The 16,886-nt window shown below is 42.8% G+C and overlaps 1 protein-coding gene across 1 annotated transcript in view; it reads right to left on the reverse strand.

Annotated features, from left to right (window-relative positions):
- Positions 1-8,707: 8,707 nt before the first annotated feature.
- LOC145359334 (uncharacterized) overlaps positions 8,708-16,886 on the reverse strand; it is a 30,907-nt gene continuing 22,728 nt past the window's right edge. The window contains exons 43-53 of the mRNA XM_080213930.1: positions 16,543-16,650; positions 14,194-14,247; positions 13,988-14,095; positions 13,555-13,608; positions 13,092-13,199; positions 12,930-12,983; positions 12,228-12,335; positions 11,849-12,128; positions 11,365-11,555; positions 10,587-10,832; positions 8,708-9,820 (exon numbers count right to left, since the gene is read on the reverse strand). Of these exons, the coding sequence (XP_080070056.1) occupies positions 9,674-9,820; positions 10,587-10,832; positions 11,365-11,555; positions 11,849-12,128; positions 12,228-12,335; positions 12,930-12,983; positions 13,092-13,199; positions 13,555-13,608; positions 13,988-14,095; positions 14,194-14,247; positions 16,543-16,650 (1,458 nt within the window). The 3' untranslated portion in view covers positions 8,708-9,673. The remainder of the gene's footprint in view (positions 9,821-10,586; positions 10,833-11,364; positions 11,556-11,848; positions 12,129-12,227; positions 12,336-12,929; positions 12,984-13,091; positions 13,200-13,554; positions 13,609-13,987; positions 14,096-14,193; positions 14,248-16,542; positions 16,651-16,886) is intronic.

Below are 16,886 nucleotides of genomic sequence, written 5' to 3' on the forward strand. Positions count from 1 at the left end.
TGAATGGTCTTGCCTGGCGCTCGCTGATGGTGCTGGTGTGTTTTTGTAGCATTTTCAGCTGGCTGTATTTGTGGAGCTGACTGCTGGCGCCACCTGTGTGCCTTTAAATAGTGTAGGGAAAACCGCAGAGGTCACATCCATCCGGACTGCAAACCTGTATCTCTCTCTCTCCCACGCAGATGCTGCCAGACCTGCCGAGTTGTCTCCCACCACCCCGCTCCCATTCCCTGTTTCAATTATTTTTACAAATTTCAAGTATCAATAATATCCTGCTTTTATTTTGTGTCTCAGTAATATTTTGTGGGAGGCCATTCAATCAAGTTTTTAAAGTTCATTTATTGGTGTCACAAGTAGGCTTACATTAACACTGCATGGGCGGCACAGTGGTTAACACTGCTGTCTCACACCGCCAGGGATCGGGGTTCAATTCCGGCTTAGGGTCACTTTCTATGTGGAATTTGTACATTCTCCCCGTGACTGTGTGGGTTTCCTCCGGGTGCTCAGGTTTCCTCCTGCAATCCAAAGATGTGCAGGTTAGGCCATGCCAAATTGGCCCTATGGTCAGGGGGATTAGTAGACTAAATACATGGGATTACGGAATAGGGTCTGGGTGGGATTGTGGTCGGTGTGGACTCAATGGGCTGAATGGCCTCCTTCTGCACTGTAGGAATTCTATGATGATTCTATGAATGAAGTTACTGTGAAACTCCCACACTCCAGTGCATGTTCGGGTGCACTGAGAATGAAGGGTCATCCAGACTCAAAACGTTGGCTCTATTCTTTCTCCGCAGATGCTATCACCAGTTGAGATTTTCCAGCATTTCCTGTTTTTGTTTGAGGAAGAATTTAGCATGGTCAATGCGCCTAGCCAGCACGTCTTTTGGACTGTGGGAGGAAACCAGAGCAGCCGGAGGAAACCCATGCAGACACGGGGAGAATGTGCAAACTCACAGAGAGTGACTCAAGCCTGGAATCAAACCTGTATCCCTGGCGCTATGAGGCAGCTGTGCTAACCACTGTGCTACCATGCCACCCACTTGATTCTTCAAAGAACAAAGAAAATTACAACACGGGAACAGGCGCTCCAAGCCTGCACTGACCATGCCGCCCGACTGAACTAAAACCTCCTACCCTTCCGGGGACCATATCCCTCTATTCCCATCCTATTCAAGTATTTGTCCAGATGCCCCTTAAAAGTCACTATCATGTCTGCTTCCACTAATTCCCCCAGCAGCGAGTTCCAGGCACCCACCACGCTCTGTGTAAAAAAACTTGCCGCGTACATCTTTAAACCTTGCCCCACACACCTTAAATCTATGCCCCCTAGTAATTGACTCTTCCACCCTGGGAAAAAGCTTCTGACTACCTACTCTGTCCATGCCCCTCATAATTTTGTTGACTTCTATCAGGTCTCCCCTCAATCTCTGTTCAAACCAAGTGGGAACAAACCAAGTTTCTCCTCACAGCTAATGCCCTCCATAGCAGGCAACATCCTGGTAAATCTTTTCTGTACCCTCTCCAAAGCCTCCACATCTTTTTGGTAGTGTGACGACCAGAATTGAACACTATATTCCAAGTGCGGTAGACTTGCCAGGTAGACCATGGAACTCCTCTGCCCTCCATAATGCCCCTTCATCCTAGCAACCGATTCCAGGCACTTGCCTCCCCGTGCACAGTGACACAGTGGTTAGTATTGCTGCCTCACAGTACCAGGGACTTGGATTCAATTCAGCCTCAGGTCCCTGTTTGGAGTCTGCACGTCCATCCCGTGTCTGCGTGCGTTTCCTCCAGGTGCTCTGGTTTCATCCCACTATCCAAAGATGTACATGTTAAGTGGATTGGCCATGCTAAGCTGCCCCTTTGCATCCAAAAGATGTGGATTAGCCATGGGAAATTCACTGGGTTATGGGGATAGGGAGGAGGATTGGGTAAAATGCTCTTTCAGAGCAGACCCGATGGACTGAATGGCCTCATTCTGCACTGTGGGGGATGTACGATTCTCTCTGCGTTTCATTTACATTTTATTTACCTCTTGTGTGGACAATGATTTCCTGTTAGTGCTCTTCTGTAGATTTAATGAGTCTCTTCCTGCAGTTTATATTTAACATAATCTCCCTGATTTTTTAACCCATAATAATCCTATATACTCCTGTAAAAATCACCTCTCAGGCACTACCTTTCTAAACTGAAAAGCTTGAGTGTCTCAAGTCTTTTCTCCTAATTCAAAGCTCTGGCACTAAGGATGTGCTGAGTGGTTCCTCTTTGCAATGCCTTCAGCAATGGAATGTCTCCCTTGTTTCTTGGTGCGCTCAATGTCTGCAGTTAATTAGAGCACCAGATGTTTTAATTATTACCTACACTAATGTACTGTGAACTAGTCAACGCTTGGGCTAACCAAATCTTTCCGGCTGCTAAACGGACAAAAGGATAAATGCCCTGAGGAGGGATTATTCATCAAATACAGTTTCACTGAGCAGACTGCTTTGCAGAAGGGTCATTTGGGCTCAAAATATTAACTATGTCTCTCTCTCTCTCCGCAGATGCTGCCAGACCTACTGAGTCTATCCAGCGTTTAGTGTTTTTATTTCAGGTATCCTGCATCTGCAGTATTTTAATTTTATTTGCTTTAATTGATTGCTGCCACTAATGTTCACTCACCCCTCGGTGAAAGCAGCAGTGGCCCCCTTTAAAACACCTGATTTTAAGTACTTTAAAAGATCATAGAGCCCTACAGTGCAGAAAGAGGCCCTTCGACCCATCGAATCTGCATCGAACACAATCCCACCCAGGCCCTACCCCCATATCCCTACATATTATACCCATTAATCCCTCTAACCTACGCATCCCTGGACACTAAGGGGCAATTTCTTAGCATGGCCAATCAACCTAACCCGCACATCTTTGGACTGTGGGAGGAAACTGGAGTACCCGGAGGAAACCCACGCAGACACGAGGAGAATGTGCAAACTCCACACAGACAGTGACCCAAACTGGGAATCGAACCCAAGACCCTAGAGCTGTGAAGCAACAGTGCTAACCACTGTGCTACCGGGAAGATTGAAAGATAGTCTTTGTGCCAATGTGGTGCTGCCTTATACATTCTCTACGCATTACCCAAAGAGAAATGTTTTCAATACCAAAGTTAGTCATAAATAGTAGAAATTGCCACCCTTTTTCTGCCACATGATCAATTCAACATTCTTCATTTCCACAGAAATATTCTTCAAATATCTTCCAGATCACTGGCTTTCCATATCTCTCTTTGAACCAATCTATCCCTATATTGCTGTATAACCATGCCTATGAAACTTGATTTACTCAATCAAACTGCGTGATTGTTTTGGCTGCTGCTTCAAACTCAATCCCATCACATCTATTTCCCTGTTGTTACATCTTTTCTCCTTTATCCCTCTCAGGCCTCTCTTCTTTCATAGAAGTCATAAGAAATATGAGAGGAGTAAACTACTTCATCCTTCAAACTGTACTGTAATTTCTGAAATGGTTAATCTACCTCAAATCCACCTACCTGCTTTATCCTTATTATCCCTTTATTCCCTATGGACTCAAATGGCGAACTCTTTTTCTCTCTCCACAGATGCTGCCAGACCTGTTGAGTTTATTCAGCAGTTTCTGCTTTTATCCCTTTACTCCCTATCTGCTCAAAAAATCTATCATTGAATAGAATCATAGAATTGTTTCAGTGCAGAAGGCCATTCAGCCCATTGTGTCTACTTATGTTCATCCACTGCCTCCGATTCATTTCTTCTCTCGAAGGCACTCTGTCCATTCAAACCCCTACTTCAATCTTTCACCGCTCTTTGACCTTTGTACTCTCCTACAGCTCTCCCAGTCTTGACTCCCTCTTGCATGAACCCGCAGCTTCCCTCTGTGCTTTCCTTGGCATTCCATTGAAGGGTTCATCAAGATATGAATTGCTGCTTTCTTATGAGTAGGCATCCCATTTTACTCAGCAAACATCCCTCCCACTAGGGCTAATTTTGCCGACTACCTTTCCATCCAATTCATCTCTCTCAGTGAAACATTATGGACCGCAGCCAATAAGCTATTGTGACCGGTCTCCACTGATCCCTCCAGAATAACCATTCACCTATAAACAAGACCGTTGCCATCCCTGGTGTTTATTGTGGATGGTTGCCTCAATTGAAACTTGGTTGACAGGTGATAAAGTATTCCTGCAAAATGCTGGCTCCTTGTCTGTTCATGTGCTCAATCTCCTGGCCCACCCAAGCTGCTATGATGGTGATCTGCACCTCCACCAGACTATGCCTTGGCTTGTCCGCTGACTTCTCTGGTATCACTCCCCTTTTTGAACATCTCACTTTGTTCCATCTTTCTTGACTCTCTATTCAAATTCTTGCTTTCTGCTGCCGAGCCAAATAAATTTCTCGCTGAGATATTTCATGGCTTTCCTCCCTCAGTTTCTGATTGCTTATCCTTGGTGATTCCAATCTCCAAGTCAACTCAGCTTGTATTTCCTTGATGGAGTTCACTGCCTTCCTACCCTCCTTTAATCTTTCCCACCATATAAATTTGTCTATTCTTATCCACATTCACCTCCTCAATCTTGCCATCATATGTCCTCTATATTAGCGAAGTCAAAGGTAAAATAATCTCTGATCAGTTCCTTGTGTCTCAGTTCATTAACATCCCTCTTTCCCTTCTTAATGCTAGGAGCTTCTAGATCCACCATTGGAAAATGTGTCCAACTCCCTTGACTGCATCACTGCTGCTATATCAGACTGCTTATCTAACATCCAGTACAGGATCAACAGAAATTACCTCCAATGAAGTCATTGTGTTTGTTCCCTATTCCAAATTCCATACCCTATCTACAAACTCGATTCCTCTCCCTGGCGATTGGTGTCACCAGGGGCTGTGTGCTAGAAGGGCAGTACTTTTCTCATAATATTTTCCAGTTTCTTGACAGAGTTTCCCCCTACCAAGATGGCCACATAAAGTCAATCTGGAAATGACACATAACAGACTGATGGAAAACCCTACTAGCAATCATTGTAATGGGGATCAGCTATGTAGCCTTGCTAGGCTACACCAACAGAGCATTGGATCCTGTAAAAGAGGAAGCCATCTAGGTGAATGTGAGGAGTGTGAAGAAATTGTTGTGTGCATAATTGTGTGTTTGTTACTGTACAAAAACTCTAGTTTGGATTGAACTTTGTTCTGTATAAAAATCCATTCTTGTTATCTGACCTTCATTCATGTTTTGACCTTGCATCTGCCTCGTCTTCCTGTAGGACTGTTGCAGTTCTATGCTGTATTGAGTTTATCCTTGGGAAATGGATTAGCCATCCAGGTTTAAATAGAGATATATTGTGAGTAAAGTTAGGCTCAAAGAAGAGCTGGGTGTTTATTTCCTTTTTTTTTCTGTTTTGCTGGGTATCTGAAGTCCTTCAAAATAAGCATTTATTTTGTCTTATTTGGACATCTGTCTGAGTGATTGAACTGAGTGAACTCCACCCCGTCTTTCACAATCCCCAACCCCTTCCGACATCACGCAGTTCATACTGATGTCATATTTGACCTTGAGATGAGATTTCAATCATATATTCTCGCCATCACTCCTACTGCCTATTTCACAACATCATAGAACTATTATACCCATGCCTGTATTTTGTAGAGCACTCTAGTCATTTGCATTCCTTCACTCAGCAAGTTTATTGCCCATGCAATTTCCTTTTGAAATCATCATCCCCACTTCCACCATCCTCTTAGACAGCAAGTTCCACACTCTGGCACTCACTGCATAAAAAAACTCTTTCCTCACTTCCCTTCTGCACTTGTTGTGTCTAAGTAGTTGAGGTCATGTATTTCAAAGGTGCTGTTGGAGGAGGCTTGGCAAGGTGCTGCAGTGCATCTTGTAGATGGTACATGTTGCTGCCACTGTGCACTGTGGTGGGTGGGAGAGAATGTTCAATGTGATGGATTAGATGCTGATCAAGTGGGCTGTTTTGACCTGGTTGATTACAAACTTCTTGAGTGTTGTTGGAGCTGCACTCATCTGTGTTGGGATGGGGGAGGAGGGGTGGGGATGACGGGGTTTCCACTGGCTGGAATCATAAATAGTTTCAAGGAAGATGGTTTTTGTTGTTGTTGGGCAATCATTCCAGAGCAGTACTTAATTGCAGGAATGTCAGCCAATGTTAGGCTGAGCCATCTTAAATTGCTTCTTCATTGATCTTGCCTCCATTAAAAGGTCAGAAGTGAGAGTGTTCACTAATGACTGTGCAATGTTCAGTACTGCTCGAGACTCCTCCAAAGCAGTCTGTGGTCATATGAAGCAAAACCTGGGCAACATTTGGACTTGGATTGATAAGTGGCAAGTAACATTCACGCTACACATGTAGGAAGCAATAACCAACTCAACAAGAAACAATCTCACCATCTCCCCTTGGCTTCCAATGGCATTAACGTTGCTGAATCTCTCACCGCCAAGATCCTGGAAGTTACCATTAACCAGAATCTTAACTGGACCAGCCATATAAATACTATGGCTGCAGGTCAGAGGTTGGGAATCCTGTGGAGTCACCTGTTGATTTCCCAAAGTCAGTCCAACATCTACAATATACAAGTCAGGAGTGTGATGGAATATTCTCCACTTGCCTGGATGAGTGCAGCACCAACAACACTCAAGACGTTTGTCATCAACCAGGTCAAAGCTGCCCACTTGATCGGCATCTGATCCACCACCTTGGACATTCACTCCCTCCAATGTGTCTAATGGCAGCAGTGTGCACCATCCACAAGATGCACTACAGCAACTTGCCAAGTCTCCTTAACAGCACCTTTGAAATACATAGCCTCTACCACTGTGATAGACAAGGGCAGCAGGCGCATGGGAACTTACCATCTGCAAGTTTCCACACATCACCCTGACCTGGAACCATATCACCATTCCTTCACTGTCACTGGGTGAAAAACCTGAAACCCCCTTCCAAACAGCACATTGTATGTACCTTCAACGCAAGGATTTGATTTGATTTATTATTGTCAAATGTATTGGGATACAGTATTGCAAAACAGAAGTATTGTTTCTTGCATTCTATACAGATTATAGTGTTGATATAGAAATAAAGTGTTGGGAGTTTGTGAAAGCAGCTCACCACCACCATCTTTCCAAGAGAAATTAGGGAGAGGTAACAAATGCTGGTTTAGCATTCCTTAAACAAACAATTTAAAAAAATTGGTTGTTATGCCAAAATTTTTCAAAGCTGCACCCCACCTGCCCATGGCCTGAATTTGCACCTTTCTCTAGTTTCTCTCCTATCTCCCTTCATACTCTTTCCAGGCACATCTTGCCCGTTAAATCATCTCTTGACCCCTTGGAGAGGGAAGGCAGGTTGGGGGTAGGTCAGTTGTTTGCCAAAGCAATGATGATCAGGAAGGGTGGAGGTATCAAGGGTGTTCTTATTAGGAAAGAGTTAATGATGGCAGGTTAGTAGGGCAGGAAGACCTTATTGCCTCAAACTACCGACAATCCAGCTTTCCTATCCGGCCTCTGTGGTAGTTTCTATGATTAATAGCCCTGTCTCTTTCGGTACAGTGTTCCTGCCCTATCAATCTGCTTTCATTAACCCTCTCCTAATAAAAACTCCCTTGGAAACACCATCTAATTCTCCACTAACTTATGGTTCAAAGATTTTTTAAAATTCCTATTGGATTGCATGTGGTGGGAATGGAGGACAAGATACAATGGATGTAGCCATGAACGAGGCATTTTAGGGCAGGAGGCTAGTCACTTGAGGGGTAGGCAAACTGGGATAGGAAGACACAACATAAGTAAGTGGCTTTTAAGCAATCATCTAACAGGAAGTGGCTGAGTTATGAACAGAACTGCAAACTAGAACAGGAACTGGTGGGTTAAGGCTTGATTTTCTACATCAAAAGTAGCGCTATTTGGTGAAGAATTTCTATTGCTTTAGGTAATACCATAGGGATGACATCATGTAGTTACCAGCAATACATTGTTGCCTCATATTCATATATATATAATTGCTTTTGTAGGACAGTTGAACAGTTTTGATGGTGTTAGGGACATGTAAACAAGAAGGATTTCACAAGTTTCAGGTTGTTAGTAAAAAGAATTCTGTTACAGAGATATGTGAAGATTTACACCATAATCCATCAACTTCAGGACAACCCAGATGATGTAAACCCTCATGTGAAACATTGCAGTTCTGTTCTAGAGGAGCATGTGGAATGCTCTGAGGATATCAGCACATCTTGCATGGAAGCCAGTGCCAACCACGGTTAGAAGTTGTGCGGTCTCCTTTTTTAAAAAATCTGTGGGAACAAAAGGCCAGGACATTTACCAAATGTGTGATGTGATGTCTAAAAAAGAAATCTGTATATTCCACTTTTTTTAAAAAAAACCGTATCCATTCCCAGCATATTGCTGTCCCCCTGTGAATGATCTTCCTGACAATTCCAGTCAGTTCTCCTGAATCAACACTTCAAACTGATGCCATTCCTGCGGTGTAGCTTTTCAGGACTTCCTGCTCTAAGTGTTCTTTAAAGAGTTCAGCATTATTTTATCGGTCGTTTTAAGTTCGGTGATGCAAAAAAGCCTCTTCTGGATGAATGGAGAGTGACCCCTTTAAAAATAGTGACAGGAGTTAAGTGACTCAACTATCATGCAGTGAAGAATACATATTCACGAATATTTCTTGGATCATTTAAACATGCTTTATTTCAGCATTCAAAATAATTAAAAACATCTCAAATTATTATACATATACAAAATAGGTACATATCCATGTACTCGCCCCAGAAACGTCTGCTTCTTTTTTTTTCCCCCTCTAAAAGTAGAAAAAAAAAGTGTATTGCCAAAAAAAAGCACAAAAAAAGGGCATTGAGATGATGAAACAGGAATGGCAAGGGAGAGAAGGATCCACATGCTTAACTTTGAAGAAGACAGGTAGTTGGCGATGTTCCGTTTGCACATAAAAGTTTTTTTCCTAGTGTAAAGAACAGACACTTCTAAATAGCACCTCATTTGGAAGAGAAATTCACTGTATTCCTAGACAGGGAGGAATGCTTCTTAGCACCAGTCAAAGGTTCTTCAAGCTTTCTGTGCGACACTGCACAGCTTTAGGAACCTCTGCATAAATAGCACCTTTCTTTTTATATTTTTTTTGTTCTTGTGGATGTGTAACCTATCCCAGTACTTTTTGATTCACTGTGCCTTGCTAAAAACAGAAGGTAACATTTTGTGTGAGGTAGCCCTATAAGATTTGTATTGCAAGATGTGAGGTTTTTTTTTAATCTTCTGCACTACAAAATAGCAAAGAAAAGATGCTTTCTCACCACATGTAGAAGGACAATAACAAGCTTTTGACATTTTTTCAAATTTATTTTGCCACCTGAAAATGGTACATACAATCTTTCAGTTTTTCTCTGCAGTGGTATATGGCAAAATGTCACCTGCAGTGATCTCTTAACTCCAGGGAGAGGTTTACACCTGACAAGTACTTTTTTCCTGTTGCCATAGAAACAGAGAACATAAAAAAGTGTCCTTGTAGTTGTCCCACCCGTCTTCGGGCCCGAAGTTTAAGCAAATGGACCATGGCTGTCGAGTGAATTAGAATTCAATGCATAGAAAGTTTAGAGATGACTGCAAGTAAATTTCAAGTCCGTTTTACAAGAAGCAGACTGGGCCAATGTCAACACCAAATTCTTGATCAGCGCCACCAACGTCCATAGGTGCAATGTCAATAATAGGCAGTCGTGATGTTTTCGTTGTTTTGTATTCAATGACTGTCCTGCCCCATTCACCGGTATGTCTCTGTAGGGTTGAAGGAACATCAAGAGTCATTAATAATCCAAGACACTGCATGAAGCACCTGTCTCCCTAGTGTATCATGTTCAATGTATTTATCACCTTGTATGGATTCTACCAGGTTTTCATTCAATTTATTTCCACAATATTACTCCCTTTAGATTAATGCCCAGTAGCAAAGATAAAAAGTTTACCCCGTGACTCATTCTGTAGATAGCACCTCTTAAAACAATCATTTCTTAAAAAAATTCATTCATGGATCATGGGCGTCACTGGCTGGCCAGCATTTATTGCCCATCCCTAGTTGCCCGAGGGCAGTTGAGAGTCAAACGCATTGCTGTGGCTCTGGAGGTCAGACCAGGTAAGGATGGCAGACTTCCTTCCTTAAAGGATATTTCATAGTTTCATGGTCATCAGCAGATTCTTAATTCCAGATTTTGTTTTATTGAATTCAAATTGCACCAGCTGCTGTGGTGGGATTCGAGCCAGGTCCCCAGAACATTAGCTGAGTTTCAGGATTAATAGATTAGCAATAATATCTCTAGGCCATTGCATCCCCATTGCTTTTTATAGATATGACTTGAAAAATGTTTTCAGTGATATTTTTTAAAACTATTTAAATGTCAGAGGGCAAGTTGTCCATGATGTTGAATTAGATTTCACAAATACAACAGACTCTTTTGTTAATAAACGGAATCAGAACATCCTTTATGATGCTGTATTTCTACTCATTAGATGTTGATATAAAAAGTCTTCAGGATTTCAAACTCACCGTGCAACCATCCTCAGAAACGCTGTATGTGAACCGACTGTTGCCTTCTGCTCTGATTTCAATTTCGTTGGAACCTTGCAGCAATACAGCCTTCTTCAGGTTACCAGCTTCTTCATCCATGTAGGCAATGCTGTTCTTGCAGTGGTATGTGATATTCTGGGTTGCCTCGGAGGACATCAAGCGCAGGAAGGTAACCTGGATTGCAACATCTCCGGCAAGGACACCATCATCGCCACCATAGCCAAACTGAAAAGGAAGCAAAAAAAAACGTCAGGTTAGTCCTTGAAATGAAACCAACAGTTATGAATATAAAACAATACCCGTATGGTCTTGAAACAAACTTGCAAGCTGGAAGGTGCTTTAAACTTGCTATTTAAGATTTTATTTATTTAGTGTCACAAGTAGGCTTACATTAACAATGCAATGAAGTTACTCTGAAAATCCCCTAGTTGCCACACACGGCTCCTGTTCGGGTACACAGAGAGAATTTAGCATGGCCAGTGCACCTAACCAGCACATCTTTCAGATGGTGGGAGAAATAGTGCACACGGAGGAATCCCATGAAGACATGGGGAAAATGTGCAGACTCCGCACAGACAGTTACCCAAGCAGGTAATCAAACCCAGATCCCTGGTGCTGTGAGGCAGCAGTGCTGACCACTGTGTCACCATGATTTGTAAGTGCTCTTTTCACTAAACAGATCCACTGTCTGTTAATAACCAGATCAGATACATTTTAGTGGAGAATGTGTCTTTTTTAATCAAATAAATGTTCATACCTGGAATCCTCCATCCATGTTCTCGCCAAACCAGACGTGCTTCTTCTCCTTTGGATTCTTGGTTGTGTACCAGTTCTTTTGTGGGATGGACTGTGGGCTTGAGTAGACGCAGGTCTCACCAGTTTCCATGTTACAATATACGCGGATGGCATCCAGAGTGCAGCCTTGGTTAGGATCGATCCAGTAATCACCTGTGTGATCAATGACAAAGGTGTTTAGTGTCTGTCAAGAGTACCTTGAGGTCACATTGCGGTGCTTCAACATAGCAGACAAAGTGAGACTTTATTGACCTAGAAGTTCGTTCACAAGCTGTACATTGACATAATTTTGAACCTTCTTTTACAATTGCATTGCCATCATTAAGTCTTTTCTATTACTGCATTGCACTTTGCTGGTGAACATAATAGTCCCTACATTCAAGCTTATTCTGCGGTTAATTGCAGTGTTGTAATGGGAATTTTTCTTGTTATGTATTGGAACTCACCGCTCTTCCATTCTGGGTGGCACATCTTCAGGTCGCGGCAAGTGCGGGCTGGGTTCTTTCTGGTACCCTCGGGGCTGCGGATGCTCTCAATCTGCTGGGTCAGGGATTTCAGTGTGGTGTCGATCTGAATATCACGATCTCCAGCGGCACCGGCATCATCGGCTCTGAAGTAACGGAGTGGGTCTGGGCCTTTCTCGACTTGTGGGGCTCCGAATTGGAAGTCGAATCCTCCGGAAGATGGGCCGGGTGGACCAGGGATACCGGGAGGTCCGGGTGGACCCTGCGCAAGTGATCAAAACCACAGTCAGGTACAAGGCGTGTGAAAGAAGACGATGGAAGTTCATGTCAATGCGACAGCAACAGTGGAGATATTACTTACAGCAGGACCCATGTCACCATTACGACCACGAGGACCAGGTGGACCAATAGGACCAGGCAGTCCACTAGAACCATCTTTACCAGGAGAACCAGCTGAGCCAGGAGGACCCTAAAAGGAAGGAAGATCCACAAGATATGGGATCAGAGGCAATTTCATTGCATATATTCTTCATACCATTAGAGCAAATGATTTAATTAAGTGAGTAGAAACCGTGCTACAATTCCAAACATTACTGGTCCTGTTCTAAATGATTTCCTTTATTTAGAATCATAGAACAGTACAGCACAGTACAGGCCCTTCGGCCCTCGATGTTGTGCCGAGCTATGTCCAAACCCAAGATCAAGCTATCATTCTGGAGTGCTCCATGTGCCTATCCAATAACCGCTTGAAAGTTCCTAAAGTGTCCGACTCCACTATCACAGCAGGCAGTGCATTCCACACCCCAACCACTCTGAGTGAAGAATCTACCTCAGACATCCTTCCTATATCTCCCACCATGAACCTTATAGTTATGCCCCCAAGTAACAGCTACATCCACCTGAAGAAATAGTCTCTGCAAGTCCACTCTATCTATCCCCCTCATCATCTTATGAACTGCTATTAAGTCGCCTTAGAGTCACTGTATAAAGTAGAACATTATGTAGGGAAGAACAACACGTTTGAAAAGTAACCTCCCTTTTATTCAATGAAGGATATACTTACACGTGGGCCAGCAGCACCAGCTGCACCAGCGGGACCTTGTTCACCGGGAGGACCCTGTAAGGTTAGAGAAAATGTTTCAATGTGGAGAATTCATCACAGGACACAAAGATGTTGATGGGTAGGCAATGGACAGAAATTCTGTCACGAAAATAGGCAACTTACAGTAGGACCGGGAAGACCTTGCATGCCAGGGAAACCTCTGTGGCCTTTGATGCCTCTTGCGCCAGCCTCACCAGCTTCACCTCTGTCACCACGGGGACCGACTGCACCCTAAAAGGGAAAAGAAGCCCATTTCAGTCACTCATCTTTTGTACCTCATCACTCTGGAAAGCTACAAAGCGATTCCCTTCACTCGGATTAACATTTCCTTTGTCCTTTTTTTCACAAGTTAAACTCGAGCCACTTCTTAAAAAAAGACTTTTATATTTTAGGTTTATCTACTTTTGTGGTTCCATTGCTCAGTACAAATAAAGCAGAGGAGAAAAGATTAGCTTGCATCTAAATTATGTAGCATCTTATTAGTTTCAGTATATCTGCAAAACTGTAAATTTCCGCTGGCGGCTCTGGAAGTTAAGAGTTGAAGTCTAGTAAGCAAAGGTAACTATATGAAGTGGAAGTTACTTACCACTGGGCCACGAGGACCCATTGGACCAGAAGGTCCAGCTGGACCAGCGGGACCCTGTAGGACAGAAAGAGGATCAGATGTCAACATGATTTTCAAATTAATGCATTACTTTCAGATCAGCAGAGCTTGAAGAATTTTACATTTTGTGTCATAAATGGGAGGTGTTTAATGTTTAACAGCATGAATTTTGAAATTAACGCTGGAATTTGAACAAACGACTGCAGATAATCTGCAGTTATTCACTTTGCATGCTAGATTTTATCCTGAGATGTCCAACAATTAACTGCATGCTTTTAAAATCTGGATAGTGGAGCTGCAGTGTTATACATTTGAAGGATTTGCAATTGATGAGTTTGTCCACAGTGGAAATGTTTATGTATTTTAACTAGAAGTATTGAAAGTTTTTTTTGTTTTTAAAGAAGGTAATAATTACAGGCTCTCCACGATCGCCATTCTTGCCAGCAGGACCAATTGGGCCAGGAGCACCAGGGGCGCCTGGGGCGCCAGGAATGCCAGCTGCGCCAGGTTCACCACGATCACCCTATACAGGAATGAAGCACTCGTTATAATCCAGTGATCATTAATTCGTTAAAATTATTAATGATACTTGAGAAGTTGAAATGGAGATAAATGACTCGCCTTCGGACCAACAGCACCATCGCGACCAGGGGCACCTTCAGCTCCAGGAGCACCCTGGAAGTAGTAAAATATCAAAGTAAATCATCTGAAGGACTGATGTCAAAACATATTCATCTGATTCCATACATCAATGCTCTTATTTTCTCTTTCAGTGTAGTGTTGGTATAAATTTTGCGCAACCATTGAGGTTATTACAGTGAATGCAGCTTGACTCAAGAACCAGGGCATTTCCCGATTCACTAGAAGAAGAGCTCTTACTGCAATGTGTTTCAGAAGGAGCTTGAGTTTCCCATCCAACTGGCACTCCACATCAGGTGCCATTGTGAAATTGAAGCCACCCTACCCTAATATTAAGCTTGCAGAGTGATCTGCAGCCTCTTGTTCTGGAGTTTCTGCCGACATTACAGCAGGAGTTCAGGAGATCGGTCCACCCTCCCCTTCCCAAGACCAGGTGCCCTCCTGAGAAAATTCAAGGTGGAAGTGCAAATGCATCCTCAAAATGTGCATTCTTTCCTCTGTCTCTCTCTTGTTTGCATTTTAGGTACCATACCCTGACTGGGCTTTGACAACCATGGATTTCCATATGTTGGTTCATGGTCACACTTAACAAAGCACTGCAGTTATTCGCCAGCTTCTTCTGCAGGTTTTGGTTGACTCCCCTGTTCTTACTACTTGCGTTGGGTGTGTTGGAAGAATTTGTAGGCTATTAATCAACTTGCTTAACCATGTTACAAATGCATCTTCCATTGTCATCAAGTCCCAGTGTGGGATTTTAACCCAAGCTTCGGACTCATAGGGACACTATCACTGTGCTACACATCAAAAAATACTCTTAAGCTGGATTTCATAGAATCATAGAATCCCAACAGTGCTGAAAGAGGCCATTTGGCCCATCAAGCCTGCGCCACCAACAATCTACCCAGGTCCTATCCCTGTCATCCCATGTATTTACCCTGCTAATCTCCCTGACGCTAAGGGGTAATTGAGCATGGCCAACCAACCTAACCAGCACATCTTTGGACTGGGTGGAAACCGGAGCACCTGGAGGAAACCCACTCTGACTTGGGGAGAACGTGCAAACTCCACACAGACAGTGACCCGAGGTTGAAATTGAACCCGTGTCCTTGACGCTGGGAGGCAGCAATGCTAACCACTGTGAGGTAGCGGAATAACTTACCTCAGAGTTGATAATTGTAAAGGACATGTTTGGGTATTTGCTAATGTGTCTCAATGTAATTCATTTTCATTGGTCAGTTATTACCTGGCAAGTATGAGTCCAGTAGGGATAGAAAAATAAAGGGATCTCAGATTACCAATATACCAATGACTTAAAGTTGCACCACAAGTTAGCAAAGCCATAAAAAGGCCAACCAAACCCTCAGCTTTACTTCTAGAGGAACAGAATTGACAAGTTGAGAAGTTGTGCTAAATCTACAGCAAATCGCAGTTAGACCATACTTCTGTGGTTTGTTCTGGTCACTTGTTATTAAGTGATAGAGGCACTGGAGAAGGTGCAGAGAAAACTGATAAGCATTATACCAGGAAAATTTGACCAGACTCAGAAAAATATGAACATTCTGGATCTCTCTCCAATTCACATTCTACCTCTGAAGTTACACTTTTAAATCTAGCTCACTGATCCTGTTGGGTGGAATGGTAAACCCATAAAAATTCTCTGTCCGTGGTCCAGATTTTCTGGTCAGTGATGTTAAAACAAAAAAGGTTGGGTGGTGACCTAATTTAAAGTTATGTCTTTAAAGTTATGAAAGATTTTGAGAGTGTGGATGCAGAGGAAATGTTTCCAATAGTGAGGAAGACCATAACTAAGAGGGCATCAATTTTATAGAGGCACCAAGAAGCCCAAGAGGAAATTCAGAAGATTTTTTATTTTACCTAAAGAGTGATGAGAATATGGAACTTGCTGCCCAGGTGGTGACTAAAAGGAATGCATTTAATAGATGCATAGATGCATTTAATGAAAAGCATGTAAGAGAGAAGGGAATAGAAGACAACAATGACAGATGAGGAAAGATGGGAGGATGCTTGACAGAAACATAAATGGTGGGATGGACAGTTTAGGCCAATGTCTGATTGTGTGCAATGCATCCTATGTAATTTTGTTCAGGAACGCAATGTTATTAGTTTTATATGCAGAGAAATATGTGACGTACTTTACCTTTATGCATTTCCAATGAAATTCTTTGCTCTGCTCTTTCACCAAATGATGAGAGAGAGAGAAAAGAATTTTGAAAAGCGCTGATGTGTTCATACATTTGTGTTTTAGGACAGCCCTAAATCAGTCAACTTTAAATCAACGCTTCAAGAAATTTAAAACCCTGCCATCCTTACTTCACGACCAGCTTCACCAGGTGGGCCAGCTAAACCAGGAGGACCCATTGGGCCAGGGGGACCACGGTCACCAGGTGCTCCAACTGGACCAGCTTTGCCAGGCTCACCCTAAAAGGATAGAGAAAACAGTTTTGCTTAGTGAACGTGGAGACTCTGATCAAGGCAAGTTACAATGGCATGACCGTGGCAAATCAAACCAAAGAACAAGATAAATATCAAATGTACTTTTTACTATCAGAAGAATACCTTGATTCAGAAGTATGGCTGAGAAGACAGTTTAAATGTTCTTATAGGAAACAGTTAAGTATATTCTGTTGATAACATTAGAAGAACTTATAGAAAAT

Source organism: Carcharhinus amblyrhynchos, chromosome 27 (genome assembly GCF_965287045.1).
Source record: "Carcharhinus amblyrhynchos chromosome 27, sCarAmb.v2.hapA, whole genome shotgun sequence".
NCBI lineage: Eukaryota > Metazoa > Chordata > Chondrichthyes > Carcharhiniformes > Carcharhinidae > Carcharhinus > Carcharhinus amblyrhynchos.